General features: G+C 58.0%; 1 protein-coding gene across 6 annotated transcripts in view; it reads left to right on the top strand.

The window, feature by feature from the left end:
- NRF1 (nuclear respiratory factor 1) overlaps positions 1-13786 on the top strand; it is a 112820-nt gene extending 99034 nt beyond the window's left edge. For 5 of the 6 annotated variants that reach the window (XM_055124718.1, XM_055124720.1, XM_055124714.1 and 2 more), the window contains 2 exons: positions 1483-1575; positions 11855-13786. In XM_055124718.1, coding sequence (XP_054980693.1) covers positions 1483-1575; positions 11855-12018 — 257 coding nt within the window. In that variant the 3' untranslated portion in view covers positions 12019-13786. The remainder of the gene's footprint in view (positions 1-1482; positions 1576-11854) is intronic. The other variant, XM_055124722.1, reaches the window with a different exon arrangement.
- Positions 13787-18717: the final 4931 nt, after the last annotated feature.

Consider the following 18717-nt stretch of genomic DNA (forward strand, 5'->3'; position numbering starts at 1 on the left):
GTGGTCACGTGAGGTCCTGTTCGTGTCAGAGGCACGAGATGTCTGGAAAGAAGGAAGGCATCTCTGTGATTTCTTGTTTTTATTTTGGTTTTGTATGGGGGCCACACCTGGCAGTTCTCAGGGGCTACATAAGGGGTGCCGGAGATGGAACCTAGGTTGGTCGCATGCAAAGCAAGTGCCTTCCCCGTGGCACTATGGCTCCAACCCCGCAGGGCTTCTTTTGAAAACTCACTCAGTACCTCCTGCCCTTTTCTGCCCATTCAGACCAGCTGTCTTCCCAGGCGTGTAGATAGTCCACAAGCTTTTCCTCTCCTTCCATCTTCAAATTAAAGCTCACGTGGTCAGATCAGTGGGCCTTCGAGTCAGCTGCCTCCATCCTAAATTAAAATTCAGCCTCCAGGCTACAGGACAGACTCTGGGTTCATCAACGCCACTTGTCTGCCCAGTGATTATTATTATTATACCTCTCTAGGACGTTTTGTTTGGGGGCCACATCTAGGGGTGCTCACGGAATATTCCTGGTTCGATTCCTGGGCGGGGGTCAATCTGGGAGCTCTTGGGGAACCATGTGGTCCTGGGGCTGGAAATCGGGCCCCCTGGGTCCCCTCAGTCCATCAGGGAGCTCTTGGTCCCCTCAAATACATTCCGAAATACATTTACAAAACAAAGTGAAAGTAGATCTGTTTTATGTGTTTGTTTTTGTTTTGTTTGGGGGCCACCCCTTTAGTGCTCAGGACTGACTTCTGGCTCAGGGATCACTCCTGGTGGGCTCAGGGGACCCTCTGGGGTAGAACCCGGGTCAGTTGCATTAAAGGCCAGCACCCAACCGGCTGGCTTCTCTCTCTCCCCAAAGTGGACGTGTTTTAACATTGGGATTATAGGATCAGGGCAAGAAGCATCTCCTGGGAGTCTGTAGATACGGGCAGACCCCAAGAGGTCAGTGCCATGGGGGTGACTCTGCAAAGTGCTTTCTCCATGTGAGGCTCAAGGGTGTCGGCAGGAGAGGAGAGCCCTGGGCACCCAGGACCCAGCGCCCTCAGACCCCTGTGAGGCAACCACTGGCTTCGGGAGAATACGCAGTGCTTCCCAGATGGAATACATATTTCAATCCATAAATCCCTCAAATGCTTCCAAAAGCCGTGGATTTAGACAACCTGGAAGAGGAAGATTAAATGTCCCAGAAGCAGCTGCTATGGCTGAACCCGGCCCTCGGGGCGAGAAACACCTTCCTTTGCTTCCCCTGGCCTTCCTCACCAGGCTTCCGGGAGCGCCTCTCACCTGCCTGCCGCCTCCTCTTGTCCGCCACCTGCACGCTGTCCCTCTGGTCCTTGCTTGGCCTCAGCCCCTCTTCCCGCTGCCCTCTGGGGGGCCCGTTCTCCCATCGCTTCCCCCCACATCTCCCTTTCCCACTCCAGTTCTTCCTCTCTCGACAGCGATCTCCCCCTACACAGACAGCAGTCACTGATACACATTTTTTTCCAGGCCGGCAAGTGAAATGTTTTGAAGGACTTCCCTCCAGCCTAGAAAGACCTGTAGATACCCTTGACGGCTCTAAAAACCGCAGAAGTTACTTAGGTAATAACACTCCTTCCTGGTCACACGGGTGCTCCCACACTTGCCTGACCTCACGTTAGCTCACCCTCGCGAACTTGTAGGTGGTTTGACACTGTCACTTTCCTTCGGGCTCGTGAGACCTCTCATTCCCACCGACCTGGCCTTTCTTTTGCATGTACTGGCCTCGCCTGCTTTTTTTCCCCCCTTCTCACAACCATCCATATTTTCCTTCCCACTGAAGATATTTCCATGGCCAGCTTGGAAGGCCCAGGAGCTGAGAGATTGGGTTACAGCAAACAACAATTCCCAGAGGGTCCCGATTGTGAGGGCCAGTGAAAGGCCCATTCATCCCCAGGCGGTCTGTCCTGCTCTGTCTGGTCCTGGGTCCGGGTGAGGGGGGCGGGGGGAGTGTGCTCGTCTGTGGCTCAGCGTGACCTTGACCAACCCTGCCACCCTGGGCTCCGAGAGGCCCAGGCCTGGCCGCCAGGTTCCTTGTGGGCCCAGCAGCTGGCCCAAGGCTGACATCATCTCCCAACCTCCCCCCTGCACCCCCACAAGATGGAGCGTTTGTGATCCACAGACAGATGCTTGCTCTATTCGCATCTCTAGAGGCCGCCCTTCACCCTGCCGGTTCTGAGTGCCACGCCCTTCCTGACAGCTCAGCCCACCTCTCACCTGTCCATCCTGAGGGTCTGCAACTAGGTGGTCCGTGCGGCCTCTGCTTTCCTTCCCATTTCCGGGGCGCTTCAGCTCAGTGTCTGGGGCCCCAGCCCACTTGCTCGAACCTCATGTCGAGAGAGCAGCCAGTAGTGACTGCGTGCCCAGCACCAGGCCAGTGGTCACCCAAGCGAGCATGTGTCACGGGCAGCCATCCTGGGAGGCCATAGCAGCTCACACGGAGGACCATGGCCCTCACACAGGCAGTCTCAGGCGTGACTGTGGAGACAGTCCTGTGTCCCTCCTCAGGACCGCCCAGCCCGCCCGAGGCTCTCAGGCCTTTGCAGAGGGCACGGCCTATGGACATGTGATGGAGTAGCTGGAAATGAGGCCGGGCCGTTGGCGTATCCAGGTACTGCGTGGGCTCTGTCCCGAGTACTCCAGGACAGCCGCGCCAGCCCTCTGCGTGAGCGGCTCCTCGGGGGCGGGGCAGCCTGGACCCAGTGCCGAAGGCAGGGTAGGGCAATGGCGAGTCCGGGGGCTCCTTTGGGCGAGTGGACCCCGAGACAGATGTGGAAACAGGGGGACGGGACTTAGCCTGGCGGTTCAGGCACACTGAGGGGCGGGTGTGGCTGTGGTGCCGGGGATACCGGGGAAGGGGGCGCTGCCGGGATTCCCCCACTGGGAGCGCCTTAGGCGCCCTTTTCCCCTAGTGGAGACCCACGCCAAGCGTGAGTGTGTTGTGTGCGTGTGTGTTCATGTTCCATTACACAGGTCACTGGTGAGCCGAGCAGCTCTCGTGTGATCCGTGTGCAGTGTGTGAGGCCGTGGCCTTCGCCTCTGCAGCATCTCTCTTGGGCGCCCACGGTCTGCCGCTGAGCCTGAGTGCCGCCGTCAGAGGCAGGCCACCAGGAGACCGCCTGACCTCCTGTCGGGCAGAGACAAGACCCAACCCCTGCACGAGAGCCTGACGGCCGGGGTCAGGAGAGGGTGTTGGCACCCGACACGACACGCAGGGAGCATGATCAGAGAGGCTGGCGGGCCTTTGTCCCCAAGGGCATGCTGCCCCTTAAAAATGCTCTTCCCTAGAACAAAAGGGAAGACCCTGCCATAGTGGCAGTGTGGGGTGGGGGGGGGTGGGACTGGGGAGGGGGGGAGGGATGCTGGGTTTACTGGTGGTAGAGGATGGGCACTGGTGAAGGGATGGGTTCTCGAATTTTGTATGGGGGAATCATGAGCACAATAATGTATAATTCATTTTAATTCTTAATGTAATTTTATTAGATCAGTAAAGTTCAGATGAAAAAAAAAATGCTCTTCCCGGGACTGAAGCAATAAACAGCACAGCGGGTAGGGCGTTTGCCTTGCACGCAGCTGACCCGGGTTCGATTCCCAGCATCCCATATGATCCCCTGAGCACCACCAGGAGTAATACCTGAGTGCAGAGCCAGGAGTAACCCCTGTGCATCGCCGGGTGTGACCCAAAAAGAAAAAAAAAAACAATGCTCGTCCCCCACCGAGCACCAGGTCCTTCTGAGCCTGGGCAAGGGAGCCATTCCCTGTGCCCGAGACCTGTCCCCACCGATTCCACACATGTCAGGTGGCCCCTGACTCGGGAGGACGGCAGCTGGCCCCCAGCGTGGGGCACGGCATCATTGCCGACGTGCGGGAGCGAAAGGTGAGCGTCATCAGTCAGGCAGCGCCCTGCACGGGAGACCCATTTGTGGGGCTCAGGAGAGCCGGGCTCTGAGCTGGGGAGACCCCCACACTGACGCCTCAGTTCCCTAGACGGTCTTGGGTGGAGCCTTGACCGCCCCAAGAAGTGGCTGCCAGGGGGTGGGCAGGTCATGGGGTTCTTCCACTTAGAGGCCTTTTTCCTTTTCCCTCTGTTACCTGGTTTTATAAGCGAAGCCCCTCAACGGAGCCACAGTTCGGCAGGGAGGGCGCTGGCCTTGGCACGTGGCCAACCCAGGTTCGATCCCCGATATCCCACATGATCCCCTGAGCCCCACCAGGAGTGATTCCTGAGCGCAAAGCCAGGAGTCAGCCCTGAGCACCACATTGGCGAGTTCTCGAAGGCATTTACAGGGCAGACCAGGCCGGGCGCAGCTGGCCTTGGTCCGGGTATTGGCTGGCCAAGGCGCTGGGCTCCAGGCCTCCATGTAAAGGGAGAGGGGGCAGGACTTGCTTCTGTGTGTGGCGTCTGAGAGCCAAGGGCTGGGCGCATAGCTTGTCACTGAAGCCCCAGAGTTGTCACGGCCCCTGTTGAGATGGGGATGGGGGAGAAGCGGGGGGCCAGAGCCCTGGTACAGCAGTTGAGGCTCCCATGCGGTCTCTCAAGCCCCCAGGAGTGCTAGCTCTTGCCGTGTGTGTGGAGTGGGGGGGGGGGAAGGGCTGGATCCCCTGCCCCGCAGAAGCAAAGCAGCAGCTGGTAGGAGCCAGGGGGTCCTGTCTCATGACCTTTCCCGGGGCACGTGGCCTGGGGCCAGCCGTGCTCCCAGGATTTGACCTGACCGCTGCTCGGCGGCCTCAAGCTCTGGGTCTTTGTTCCCATCTGGGTCAGGCCCGCGCCGTCTCTGGGGAGACCGAGGGAGAGCCCGGGCAGCAGAGCCCTCTCCCCTCCGGCTCTCTGTGGGCTGCTTGGAACGACCCCCACAGGCAGAGCCCGAGCCCGTGACCACAGACTTGGCCCCCCGGAGAGGAGAAAGTCACCCCACTGTGCAAGGCCCTAGTTGATCCCCGGCACCACACACACCTCCACCCCTCCGGCACTCACAGGTGTGGCCACTCCTGGCGGGCCTCGGGGACCCTGTGCCGCACCGGGGATCAGAGGCAGTTGGCGGCACGTGAGGCAAGCACCCTGCCCGCCATGCGATCTCCACACGGCCCCAGCCCCTCTAAAATTTTTAAGAATTGCTCTACTGGGGCCGTGGATACAGACTGAAGGCTGGAGTGGTGTGTGTTTCCCACACCCAGCGATGCTCAGGACTTACTCTTGGCTCTGCACCCAGTCATTGCCCCTGGCACAGGGACCGTGTGGGATACTGGGGACCGAACCCAAGTCACCTGCGTGCAAGGCAAGTGCCCTACCCACTGTACTATCGCTCTGCCCGCCATGGAGTGCCTGTTTCGTATGCTGGAGATGAGGCCTGGATTTGCTCCACAGTAAATCCAAAGTGACCAAAAATAATGATAATTGGCTTACTCCGGGCTCTGTGCTCAGGGATCACTCCTGGCGGACTCAGGAGACCATATGTGGCATAAAATAAACCCTAAGGTTCTTAGAGCTTTGGGCGACTGGGGTGCTAAGGTCTTGAGGCCAAGCGAAGTCTCTGTCTTGTCGTCTGTCGGTGAGAGAGGGAACATGGCCCCGCGGGTCCCCCAGCGCCGTGGAAATCAGGGACGGGCTGTGACTCCAAGTCCCCCAGAGAATCCTGTCCCTTGGCTGGTACAGGCTGGTCGCTGGGCACCAGAAGGAGAATGTCAGCCCCTGAAAGTGGAACGGGAAGGGCTTCCCGTTGCTTCATCAGTGGAAATGACCCAGAATGCAAGCTTAAGAACGACATGTGCCTCCTAGATTAGGGCTAATCAGGGCCGGGCCAGGCAGATGCGGGGACAGCCCCCGCCTGATTACCAGGCCTCAGCGTTTAATCATCCCTGCCAAGGACAGCCGGCCCCCAGCACCCCCCCCCCGCCACCCCGCCCCCTGCCACGGCCATGCGGGCTGCTGGGGCAGAGACACCAAGGCGATTTATCGAATCTCGGGTCACAGTGGCCATGAGGGACCACAGCAGGCCGGGAGCAGGAGGAGTAGCGTGGAGTCGGGCAGTCCCCGCATGTGGCGCTTCTGTCCCTAAAAAGCCTTGCAGAGTCAGTCAGCAGGTGGTCACTAGCGCGTCTTATCCCCTTCCCTGAGGAAGACTATGCCCGCGTGTCCAGGATCCCCTCCCTCAGACACGCTCTCCCCTCACTGTCCCTGCCAAGGGCCCCCGTGGTGCCCCACCGGGCAGGCGTCATTCCTGGGCGTGGAGCACACGCCTGGCGCCCCGCAGACTCCCCCTCTGCCCTCTGGAATGGACAGTCCCCTGGGAGGCCCGGGCCACCCCAGCAGCAGGCTCGGGCACATGCAGGGCAGAGAGTCCAGAGCTGAACAGAGAAGGGGAAACAGTCCTCAGGGAATAGCCGAGAACAGGCGTCGGCAACAGAAGTAATGTTGTAGTGATGGTGTACGGAGAGGGGGTATGATAATGGTGCACAAGGGGGGTGTGAGTGTATTAATGATGTGCAGAGGGGTGTGCAGAGGGGGTTGTGGTAATGTTGTACAAAGGTGTGTGGTAATGGTGTTGGGGGGTGTGGTAATGGTGTGTGAAGGGGGGGGTGTGATAATGGTGTACCGAGGGTGTGTGTGTGATAATGGTGTACCGAGGGGGTGTGTGTGGTAATGGTGTAAGGAGGGGGTGTGTGTAGTGATGGTGTACGGAAGGGGTGTAGCCTGGGTAGTAATGGTGTATGGGGGTAGTAGTGGTATACGGAGGGGTGTGTACAGTAATGGTATGGAGGGCAGTGTACACTGGTGGAGGGATGGGTGTTGGAACATTGTATGACTGAAACCCAGTCATAAACAACTTTGTAACTGTATACCTCATAGCATGGTGATTTAGTTTTAATAAAATGGTATAGCGCGCGCACGTGTGTGTGTGTGTGTGTGTGTGTGTGTGTGTGTGTGATGGTAATGGTGTTTGGAAGGGGTGTGTAGCATGGAGTAGGAAGGGGGAGTGTGCTATTGGTGTATTGGTGTGTGGGAGGGGTGTGGTGTGTAGGTGTGTGTGGGAGGGGTGTGGGAGGGTGTGGTGTGCGGGGGTGGTGTGAGTAGTGATGCTCTCTGTGGGGGCGAGTATCCCCAAGCACTCGCCCCCTGGCTGGAGGGCGGGGTGGATTGGCCTCTTCGGTCACCAGGCGGGACTGACAAACAGGCCGCGCTGAAGGGAATCCGGCAGCCCTGTGACGAGCTGTGGGAAGGTTACTGCGTGTCCCGAGCTCGCCCTGGCTCTGGTCAGCGCGTGTTTGCATCTGCCCTTCCCCCGTCTCTCCTGGGCAAGCCTTCCGGGGCACTAAACAGGGCTCTCAGGCAGTGCCGGGAAAGCCAAGCACGGTAGCCGTAGCGAGGGTCAGCGCTGACACTGCCGGACGCACCTGTCCACGTGGCCCTGGGCCCGGGCCCCGGCTCCAGGGTGACGCCCCGCTCTCGGTGTCCATCTCAAGTCTGTTTGTTTGGCTCAGTCGGCCCGGGGGGCCGCGCCTGGCTGTGTGCTCAGGACTCACTCCCGGTGCTGCCTGGGAGACCGTGTGGTGCGGGGGATCAGGGCGGGGCGGCGCGTGCAGGCGGGGCCCCTCCCTCCACGCCTCAGCCCTGTGCTGTCCCCGGGAAGTGTTGGGGGCTGCTCGAGGGAACCGTGAGACTGACTGTGCATCCAGGTCCAGCCATTGCCTGCCCGTGTGTCACGGTCAGAGGCCGACTCAGGCGCGGTGGCTTCACCCCTGCACGTTTTGGGTCCCGTCCTCTGCCTGGCTGCTCTTCCGTGTGTGTGTGACACCGGGTTGCAGCCAGGCCCACACACACGGGAAACAGGTGCCCGGGAACGGCATTCCGGGCCTCTGACAGGAAGAGAAGGGAAGGGATGACGCCCGGGGCCCACGGGGTGATGGAAGCCGGCTCGGCCTTACACACATGTGGGCCCGTGCCGGGAGCTCGGCTGTGCGCCGCTCAGTCCAGCAGTAAGCGTCCTTGGGCTTTTGCCAGGGCCCTCGGGTCTGTGCAGGTGTCAGTCTGGGGCAGCCTTGGGCCTCAAGCTGTGAGGGAAAGACCGGGAACCGCAGCCCGCCAGGCTGGAGGGAGCCACACACACTCCGTCCCCCCGGGCAGGCACAGCTGAGCCTGGCGGCCCGGACGACGGGGAGAGGGATCCACCAGAGCGACGGCCGGCCGTGTGCTGGGGACGAGAGTCATGTGGGCTGACGCCCCGAGCCTCAGGACCTTGGCACAGTGAGACGGGAAAGAGACCAGGGCCCGTGGTGAGGGCTTGTGCGTGCCAGGCAGGGCCTTTTTCACACCATAGGGTCTGGAGCCAGAGTTGCCGGCAGAGACGAGAGTGGCACCGAGGGGCACACGGAAGGAGGGATTAGTGAAAGGTGCTGGAGAGGTGTCCCAGGGTGGACGACGCTGCCCCCCAAAGAGGCTAGTCCTAGAGGGGGCGTGTACTTCCTGTCCTTAAAGAAGGTCCCTTCGAGGGGAGGGCCACTGAGTCATTCATTTATTTGGGGCTTGGGCCAACACCTGGCCCTGCTCAGGGCTCTGCACTCAGGAGTCACTGGTGGCGGTGCCGGGCGGAAATCGGGTGCGAGGCGCGCGCTCTCCCTGCTGCGCCGTTGCTCTGGCCTCTGAGGGAGTCACTTCAGAGTAGTCTGGGCACCTCCGTGTGCTTGGAAAGGCTAGACACACAGCCTGTGAGTCCCGTGGCCGGCCCACCCTACGTGGGTGCAGGCGGCCACCTCTGCCCCCCCCCCGCACCCCTGCAGCGCCCCTAGGTGTCAGAGAGGGAGCCCAGGATCCAGCAGGCACCCCAGAACCAAGACACCCCAAGAAAGAAAGCAAGATACAGCTCAACCCCAAGAATGCTTATTACGTTAGAGTGCTTGTTACGTTAGTAGCATCTTTTTCTGTTGATATTTTTTCTTACTTTTTTTTTGGGGGGGGGTCACACCCGGCAGTGCTCAGGGGTTACTCCTGGCTCCACGTTCAGGAAATATCCCTGGCAGTGCACTGGGGATCATATGGGATGCCGGGGATCAAACCAGGTCAGTCGCGTGCAAAGCAAACGCCCTACTGGCTGTATGTCTTACTTTTAAAATAAATACCTAATAAAACGTCTTATTTAATTAGAAATTGAGAGACCCAGGACTGGAGCCATAGTGCAGCCTTACACACGGCTGACTTGGGTCCAATCCTTGCACCACATATGGTCCCCGGACCACCACCAGGAGTGACCCCTGAGCACTACTGGGTATGGGCTGAAAACCAAAAAAAAAATAAAACTTGAGGCGTCCCAGAGATAATAAGGGCTTGCCCTGCACACGACCTGCCTGGGTTTGGTCCCTGGTACCACACAGTTTCTTGATAACTCATGGTTCCCTATTTTGGTTTGAGGGCCACACCCAGTGATACTCGGGGGCCATCCGTGGGCCTCTTTATTCCCTGTTTATTTTATTTTGATTTTTGGACCACACCTGGCAGCACTCAGGACTTACTCCTGGCTCTGCCCTCAGGAACTACTCCTGACAGTGCTCAGGGGACCGTATAGGGTGGCAGGGATCGACCCTGGGTCAGCTGCCCTACCTGCTATCTTTACAGTTCACCCTGTTCATATTTTCTTCACCACAGAAACATGGTCCCCTGCCCCGATGAGTCTGTTACAGTTACTCTGGTTAATACTTGCTTCACACACCCCTCCGCCCGCCGTATTGGCGGGGGCTCACCCCTCTGTCCTCAGGCTTGCTCCTGTCCTCCCCAGCACCCCTGCCTTCACCGGCTCCCTCTCCTCTCCTTCCAGGCCCTGCCTTTTCACTCTGGCCTTGCCCGCCTCACCCCCTACCGAGAGCTCTCCTATTTCTGTGTGCCCCCCCACCTTCAATGCTCCCTGAGAAAGTAGGGGTGTGGTTCTGCGAGCCCTCACATGTTGAAAATGGCTTTTCCTGCCCCCACATTTAATTGATGTGGGTAACATTCCATGGCTGGAAAGAATTTTTTCCCAGACATTTGAAGGCGATGCTCCATTATCTTCTAGCCTCTAGCCGTAGGTTTGTGGGGGAGGGCTGGGAGCAGACCCCAGGACTCACGCGGCCCCTCTGAGCCAGTATCCCCCCTCGTCCAGGCAGCGTTTGGGGTTCACTGGGGAGCTAGGGGGACCAGGGGTATTGGGTTGGCTTGGGGCTTGTTTTTTCTGAAGGGGGTGCACACCAGGGAGTGCTCGGGGCTTACTCCTGGCTCTGGGGCCAGGAATCGGAGCCGGGTCAGCCGAGTGCAGACCAAGCAACTTACCTGCTGTAGTATCTCTCCGGTCCCTCGAGCAATATTTTGTTAGACCCACTGGGGAGGTGAGATTTGTTTATTTTTCCCTGTATAGAATTTTTCAGGATTTTTGCTTTAGCCCCGGTGTTCTGAAATAGCAGAAAAGATGTGTCTCGGTGCCCAAATCTCTTCTTTTCGGAAGCCCACACTTGAAGACTCGGCTTGAACCCAGGGCCCCCACACGCACCGTATGCGCTCCCCTTAGGGCATCTCGGGCCTTCTCTCAGGCGACTCCCTGGGGCTGTCCCCTCAGAGGCTGGACCTCCAGTGCGGGACCAGCTCTGCCACTTGCCACTGCCGTCATCTTTTCAGCTCTGGAAGTTTCCCTTGATTTGTTTCACCTTCAGATTTTCCTCTAAGGTGTGTTTCGCCATTGGGGCTGGAGGGATAGTCCCGCAGAAGGCTTTTGCCGTGCAACGTGGCTGACCTGGGTTCGATCCCCGGCATCCCACCCATAGGTCCCCCGAGCACCCCCAGGAGTCATTCCAAAGTGCAGAGCCAGGAGTCACCCCTGAGCACTGCTGCATGTGGCCCGCCTTCCCCCAGCCACCCCCTACGGCGCCCTCCACAAAATGATGTATTTTGACTATTGGACTTTTTATTTACATCATCTTCTCTCCAAAAAGATGCGCGTCTTTAAATTCAGGTATTTGCTCCTGTTTCCTTCTGTTCCCCACCTGTTCTCCTCCTCCTGTGCCCCTCCTGTGTTGGAGGCAGCGGAGGCTGTGGGGCGCGCGAGGCCAGCAGCCGGACTCGCCATTGCCCCCAGGCAGGAGCCTTTCCTTGGCCTCTCCTGTTCCCTGGCAGCCCCAGGCCATCGGGGCCACTGATCCACCAGGTCCAGTTCCGCCCCCGCCCCTCTCCCTGGGAGTCCCCGTTTGGGCCCAACCCCTCTGTATGTTCAGTAGTTGGGGCCCACTGGGTCATGGTTTCTGAAAACGGACCTCAGAAACGTATCAGGACTTTCCTCACTGGTGAAATCTAAAACTAACTAGGCTTTCTTTTTTTTAAAAAAAATAATAATAATAATAAACTGACTCTTTAAAATAATAATAATAATAATAAACTGACTCTGAAGGGGGTGGGAGAGGTGGGAGAGACCTGGAGAAGCCTGCGCTGCAGGACACAACCCCCCCCCCACACACACACACCTCACACACACATCCCCACACACCACACATACCACACACATACCACACACACCACACATACACACACCCTCTACATACACACATATACACACACACCACATATACCTCCACACACACACACTCCAGACACACACTCCACACACACACACACACACACACACACACACACATACCCCACACCCCCCGACCCCGTTCCTGCAGCATCTCCAGACCTTTCTCCTCCTGATGCTCTGTGGGACAGAATCCAGGCGGGGCCTGCGAGGGGCCGGGCTTGTGGCCTCACGATGCCAGGCAGACGGGGCCCCGTGAGCCGCCTCGGCCACCTATGCCCACCCCCACCAACACTCTCTCCCGTTTGTCTCCCCAGGACTGGTCCAGATCCCCGTCAGCATGTACCAGACTGTGGTCACCAGCCTCGCGCAGGGCAACGGGCCGGTGCAAGTGGCCATGGCCCCAGTGACCACCAGGATAGCGGACAGCGCGGTCACCATGGACGGCCAGGCGGTGGAGGTGGTGACCCTGGAGCAGTGACCCGCCGCCAAGCCAGAGCTCCCTTTTCTAGTCTCCTTCCAGATTTTGTACACGTTTGCAGAGGTGCAATCACATGGAATTAAGTCTCTTGACTTAGGAAGACAAGTTTTGTTAACTTTTTTTTTTTTTTAAGAAAAAAAAGGAAGAAAGGCAGCAGATTTGGGACTCGTGTTTTTTAAAGCACCACTCTGAGCTCCGGGGGGCCGGCGAGAGTGAGAGACTGCACTCCCGCATTCACCGTCCCCTCAAAAAAAGGCCAAATTGTGGCAGGACTTCTTTCTGCGGAAACGTGTGTGTATACATCCGTGTGTCTCTGTGTGAGTGTGAATATATGTATATGTGTACATAGGGATATACACATTTACATATATGTACAAAGTATATATATATGTATATGTTTATATATATATATATGGAACCCGCATGGATTATCTGTATGAAATCAAGGTGAGCTGTGGGGAAATAATTCACCCAGTTTAGTGGGTGTCGGGTACGTGGCCAGACACAGCCACCCAGTTGTCGTTCATACCAGGGTCATGCGATGAGCTACTGACAAACTCAGGCGGAGGTGACCGTGGCCTTCACCAAAACTGCCTCCCAGAGGCCGCCCCGGACTCCCCGCGGCCTCGGAGGGAGCCCGCGCCCCCGGGTGGCCGGCAAGGTCACGGGCCTCCTGGTCTGGCAGCTGAGAGCTCCTCGGGCTGGCCCTGGTGCCGACCTTGCCACCTCCAGGCCAACGTCCTCCACCGTCCTGGGCAGGGCCCCAGAGGCCGCCCACCCTGTCCGGGGTGCCCTCCCGCCCTGTTAACTCTTAGAACGTTGCTTTGGTCTGAAGGCCAGTCCTGAACCGGTCCGGGTAGATGAGCAGAAGGTAACAGAAGTATTAAGGGTTTAAGGAGTATGTGTGCGTTATTAAGTATGCTTGGGGGGGTGGGGGGCGCTCGGGGAGGTGGGGCGAGGATGGGACAAGGAGCGTGAGGGGTAGGGAGAGAAAAACCCTCAGAAACCCGGATCCCCCGTGGGGGCAGCTTCTCCCCCAACCCTGTCCTGCCCTGGAGCAGGGAGGGGGGGGCAGCCCTCACAGGAGGGGGCGTCCTGCACCCCGGGACCAAGGCCCTGTTTCATCGGGGACACGGGCCCCACCAGGCTCTCCGGTGATCCAGGACCCCTCGTCGTGCCCCCAGACACTGGCGGTCTGGGCCACTCTCACATTCTCAGCTGCACGCCGGGGCAAGCGCTAGGCTCCAGGCTCCCCCGGGGGCCTCATCGCCCCACCTTGAGTCAGGGAACCCCTCTGTCCCCCTCCCCGGCCCTGCGTCCCCACCCCCACCCCTTGTGTGATAGTGTATTTAATGTGTTTTTTTAATGCAACATTAAAAGATTCTTCACGTCTTGCTCAGCCTTTGAGAAAAGTTTCAGATTCTTGTATTTGCTTGTTTTATATAAAACTCTCCAATGGTCTTTGTATGTTTTTCTTTTTTTGTTTTTGTTTTTCTGTACGTCAGGGGGTGAGGGTAAGGGAGGGGAGGGAGATTTACATATAAACAGTCCTAGTTCTACAATTTGTTATTTTTTTAATTATTATTTTTTTAACGGTCAGTGTGACTCTGTCCAGGGCCTCTAACGCCCGTGTTCCTCGTCATGAAATAACCTCCTAGTTTGAGACGTTGCCAAGGAGAATCCGAGCAAACCCCAGTAGCAGAGCATGGATTCTGTGTTTTCCGTTCTGTCTGTCACTGCCTCCTTCAATAAATGGTTCCAAACGTGGCGATGGACCTGCACCGTTCATCTCTGAGGGAGCGGCTGGCCTGCCAGGGGCACTTCTGCTCTGGAGAAGGCGCTCCTCCCTGGCACCGAGTGGCAGAGGGCACCAGGATATGGCAGGGCAGCCACCCCCCTCAACAGAGCAGCCCTGCCCCCCACCCCACCCACCCCGGTTCAGGAAGTGCCGCTCTGAGGGGCTCCGGAGAACGATCGCCTTCCTCACCAGCCCACCTGGTCACTGCTCACATGAGTGTCCCTCCGTGCCGAGGAGACAGCTGCTCTGAAGCAGGGACTCCACCCTCCCAGGGGACTGACCTTGGTGCACGCCCTTGCGCCTCAGGCCATCCCAGGACCCCACTCACTGCCCCCACACACACACATGCACACACGCACGCACGCATGCACATGTCTGTGGGATGTTGGGATTGTTTCCTGCATGGGAATGGCAACAGCTGCTGGGTGGGGAAGCCAGGAGCAGCTTCCTGGGATGCCTCCCGGGAGGCTCACAAGGCCAAGAGCACTGTCCCCTTTTCCTTGCCGAGCTGTCCAGCTCTCTGAGGGAGCGTCCCCCTGCAGGAGGGCACACCTAGGAAGGGCTGCTGTGGCCAAATCCACATCCCATCCCTGCCCTCGGTGCCAAGCACTGTTTCCAGCCCTCAGAGAGCGCTGTCGGTGACAGACGGTCACCCCTCACGTGGGCCGCTGCACCTGGCAGGCAGGCGCTGGCGACATCTGTAACATCTATGGTGACTCGGAGGGAGCTTCCGTGACCCCCGTCTCCCCAGCAAGGCACCAACCGGCGCTGCCGACAGACCAGGTGGGTGAAACCGGGACGTCCAGGAGCGTGATGTCTCAAAGTGGGGACCCCTGTCTGCACCCCCTGTGTGCGAACAGGTGCACCCCCGTGCAGAATGCAGGCCCTGCAACCCCATTTTTAGGATGCCCCCGAGGAGAAGCTCGGGTCTAGATGATGGGCGGAATCTCCCCTCGGCGCCTGGCAGCACCCAGCAGACAGGACTCGGCAGCCTCATCGCTCCCCGGGGCAGGTCACGTGGCCCTCGCCGCCGTCCCCAGGGCCAGCAGGCCTCCCCACCCCGCTGGCTCAAAGGGACAGGCAGGCCGGTGGCCGGAGGGAGGAGAGAGAGCCGGGCTCGGCCCCAAGAGACTGCCCAGCCTCGCGTCCCTGAAGCCTGGACACTGCTGGTCTCCTGAGCTTCTGCAGCGTAGAGGGGCCGGGAGAACACGCTCCTGCAGGGCAGGGGGTGGGGATGGGGGGCAGAGCCGTGAGTGTTGCCACATGGCGGAACTACAACCTCACAGGCCTGTCCGGGGGCCTGGATGGGAGAGGCTCTTGCTCTGCCAGCCGCTCCCACTTTACAGGGGTGCAAACTGAGGCGCGCGGAGCTCAGGTTCCAGTTACTGGGCCGAGCTACGCGCTCCGGCGGCTGGCTCCAAATGAGCCCCAGGAAACACCCAGGAAACACGTGCGGCCACTGGGGTGGGGGCCAGAATCAAGTAGGTGAGCACGGGGGCATCTTTCACTGGTTTAATATTCAGAAGGGAAAGCTCGCAGCCATCCTCTCCCCCGAGTTTACGCAATTAAAAATAAAAAAATTTTTTTTTTTAAGTTATGGTCTTTTTTCTTAATTTTTCCCTTTGTGTGTTTTGTTTTGCTTTGCTGGGCCGCGATGCCCACGGGTTCCTCCTGGCTCTGCACTCAGAATTTACTTGTTCAGGGGACGGTGTGGAATGCCGGGGATCAAACCCAGGGTCAGCTGGCATGTAAGGCAAGTGCCCTACCCGCTATACCATCTCTCCTGCCCTTCTGAGTGTGTTGTTTTGGGACCATCCCCTGCAGTGCTGGGTGGGGCAGTGTTGCCGGCTGCTCATGGCCCAGTGCTCAGAAGTCGCTTTTTATGGAGCTTAGGGGACCAGCCAGTGCTGGGAGTTCAACCCTGGCCTCACGCATGCTGAGCGTTAGTCCGCTGGGCTCTTGATGGCCACCCCATTGTTCCTTTACACTCCACCTATGAGTAAGATGACGTATTTATCTCCCTCATAATCACTTCCATGTGATACCTTCTAGTTCCCACCAAGTTTAGCAAACTGCAATATTTCACCTTTTCCATAACTAAGTAGTATTCCATTGTGTGCACACGCCATGTCTGTCTCCCCCCACCCTCTCTTTGGATTTATGGGCCACACTTGGCAGTGCTCAGCACCGACTCCAGGTTCTGTGCTCAACGATCACTCCTAGAGATGCTCGGAGATGCAGTGCCAGAGATTGAACCCGAGTCAGCTGAATGAGACCATGACTCATTCCGCAACTATCGTTGGACACTTTGATTGTTTGAGATCTTTTGGGGGGAAGCTGGTTTGTTTGCATGGGGAGTGTGCACACCCAGAAGTGCTCAGCTGCTACTCAAGTAATGGGGATTACTCCCTTGTAGTGCTCAGGCTCAATCCTCCGGCATGCCAAGCATGGACCCAACCCTGTGAACTGGCTCCCCGGCCCCTCAGCCTCGTGTCTAAGGTAACTACGGCTGCCTGCGTGCTCAGCGGTGTGTCCTCCTCGGGTCATCAGTGTTTACACTCTGGGCTGGCCACTCAGCAGAACCCAGAGACCGGCTCTGCACACGGCACCCGCAGGGTGAGGACGGCGTGACCCTCGTTCCCGGAATGTCCTCAGAAAGTGTCCTCGGAGACCCTAAAGCGCCCCTTCCCGGCGCCTCACGATTCCATGTTCCTGTTCAGCACGTGAAAAGAAGTTGATTTTATTCCCAAGAAATTTCCCGCTGAAGGTCAGAGTGATCATACAGTGGGTTAAGGCGCTTGCGCCTCGCCTGACCCAGGTTTGATCCCTGGCACCCTGTCTGGTCCCCTGAGCCCACCAGGAGTGATCCCTAAATACCCCCACTCTCCCCACCCCCCCCAAAAAATAGAAATTTCCTGCTGAGAGAGAAAACAGTCAAGAGGCTGATGCCTGGACCTCCATGGGACACCGTGCCAGGCCAAGGGCCCAGCGCTCCCAAGAGAAGCCAACTCTTGCAGAGACAAAAGGAGTAAGGCAATGGGGCCGGAGTGATAGCACAGTGGGTAGGGCATTTGCCTTGCAGGTGGCCCTGGGTTCAATCCCCGGCATCCCATATGGTCCCCCGAGCACCGCCAGGAGTAGTTCCTGACTGCAGAGCCAGGAGGAACCCTGAGCATCAAGCTGAGCATCAAGCATCACCAGGTGCGACCTAAAAATAAAAAGCAAAAGGTGCACGTAAAGAGGCCTCCAGACCGACATCAGCTGGCCCGTGGGGAAGGACACTGGGCACCAACCTCACTCAGGCCACGGAGGGTCAGTCCTGGAGGGAAAGAGATGCATAGCCACGGGGCGGGGCACCCTAACTGCTGACTCTGAGGATGGGGCCACACCCATTGGTGCGGGACCTCTGCCTGCTCTTGTGATGAGTGACATGGGCCCAGGAAACCCCCAGTGGCTTCCTGTGAGGCTGTGGAGCCGCCAGGGCTCAGAACCTCCCCACAGGGCCCTGCTCCAGGCTGAGGCTGGGGGGTCTCCCGTCTCAGCTGCCCACACCCCCAAGCATTCCCGTGGGCTCCTGGCAGGTGCTGTCCCTTCCTCTCAGCTGCAGCGGTTGGGAAGCAACTACACTGGGGTCTCGGAGCCGCCCCACCACCCTGCGCAGGTCTAGGGAGGGCTGAGGCAGCACAGTGCGGGTGCGGAGCCAGAGGGCAGCAGGAAGGTCAGCCTCATCCCGGGCCCCCAGGCCCTGCCGGAGCCATAGTACAGGGGGTTGAGCGTTTGCCTTGCCCTCGGCTGACCGGGGTTCAAGCCCCGGGTTCTCATATGGTCCCCCGAGCACCGCCAGGAGTAATTCCGAAGTGCAGAGCCAGGAGTAAGCCTTGAGCATCGCCAGGTGTGACCCAAAAAAGCAAATAAGGGGTTTAGTTCATGGAGCCAGAGCGATAGCACAGCGGGTAGGGCATTTGCCTTGCACGCGGCCGACCCGGGTTCAATCCCTGGCATCCCATATGGTCCCCCGAGCACCGCCAGGAGTGATTCCTGAGTGCAGAGCCAGGAATAACCCCTGAGCATCGCCGGGTGTGACCCAAAAAGGAAAAAAAAAAAAAGGGTTTAGCCCAAAATCTAAAAAAAAAAAAGGAGAGGTCATTGGCATGACTGACCCACTTCCACCATCCCCAGTAACCTTCAGGTATGTGTTTTTGTTTTTAGGGGGGCGCCAGACCTGGTGGTGCTCAGGGGTACTTCCAAGTCTGCACTAAAGAATTACTCCTGAAAGTGCTCAGGGGTCCATATGGGATGCCGGGAATTGGACCCAGGCCAGCTGAGTGCAAGGCAAAGGCCCTACGTGTTGCACTATGGCTCCGGTCTTAGGGTTGCTCCCCGTGGGTGGTGCTGGGGGGACCACGTGCTGAGGACCAAACTCCAGGTTCTGAGACATCTTCCCATACCCCTCAGGGTTTTTAGAACAACTTTATTGCGACACAATCCCCAAAGTCACCCACACAACTCAGTCATTCACTATATTTACAAGGTCAGGCACCCATTGCCATAAACTTATATCCTGCGTGCTGAAAGTAGACTATGGACCAAACGTGATGGCCACTTGTACCTGTATTGCAAACCGTTAACACCCAGGAGAGAGAGAGAGAGAGAGAGAGAGAGAGAGAGAGAGAGAGAGAGAGAGAGAGAGAGAGAGAGAGAATGTGCCTGCCACAGAAGTAGGGGGTGAGGGGGTACTGGGAACATTGGTGGTGGAGAATGGGCACAGGGTGGAGGGATGGATACCCAAACATTGTATGACCAAAACGTAATCATGCAAGTTTGTAATGTCTGTATTTCACGGTGATTCATTAAAATTTAAAATAATAATAATAAAGACAATTTATTTTTTAATTTTTTTA

The sequence above is a fragment of the Sorex araneus genome, chromosome 1, assembly GCF_027595985.1.
Source record: "Sorex araneus isolate mSorAra2 chromosome 1, mSorAra2.pri, whole genome shotgun sequence".
Classification (NCBI taxonomy): domain Eukaryota; kingdom Metazoa; phylum Chordata; class Mammalia; order Eulipotyphla; family Soricidae; genus Sorex; species Sorex araneus.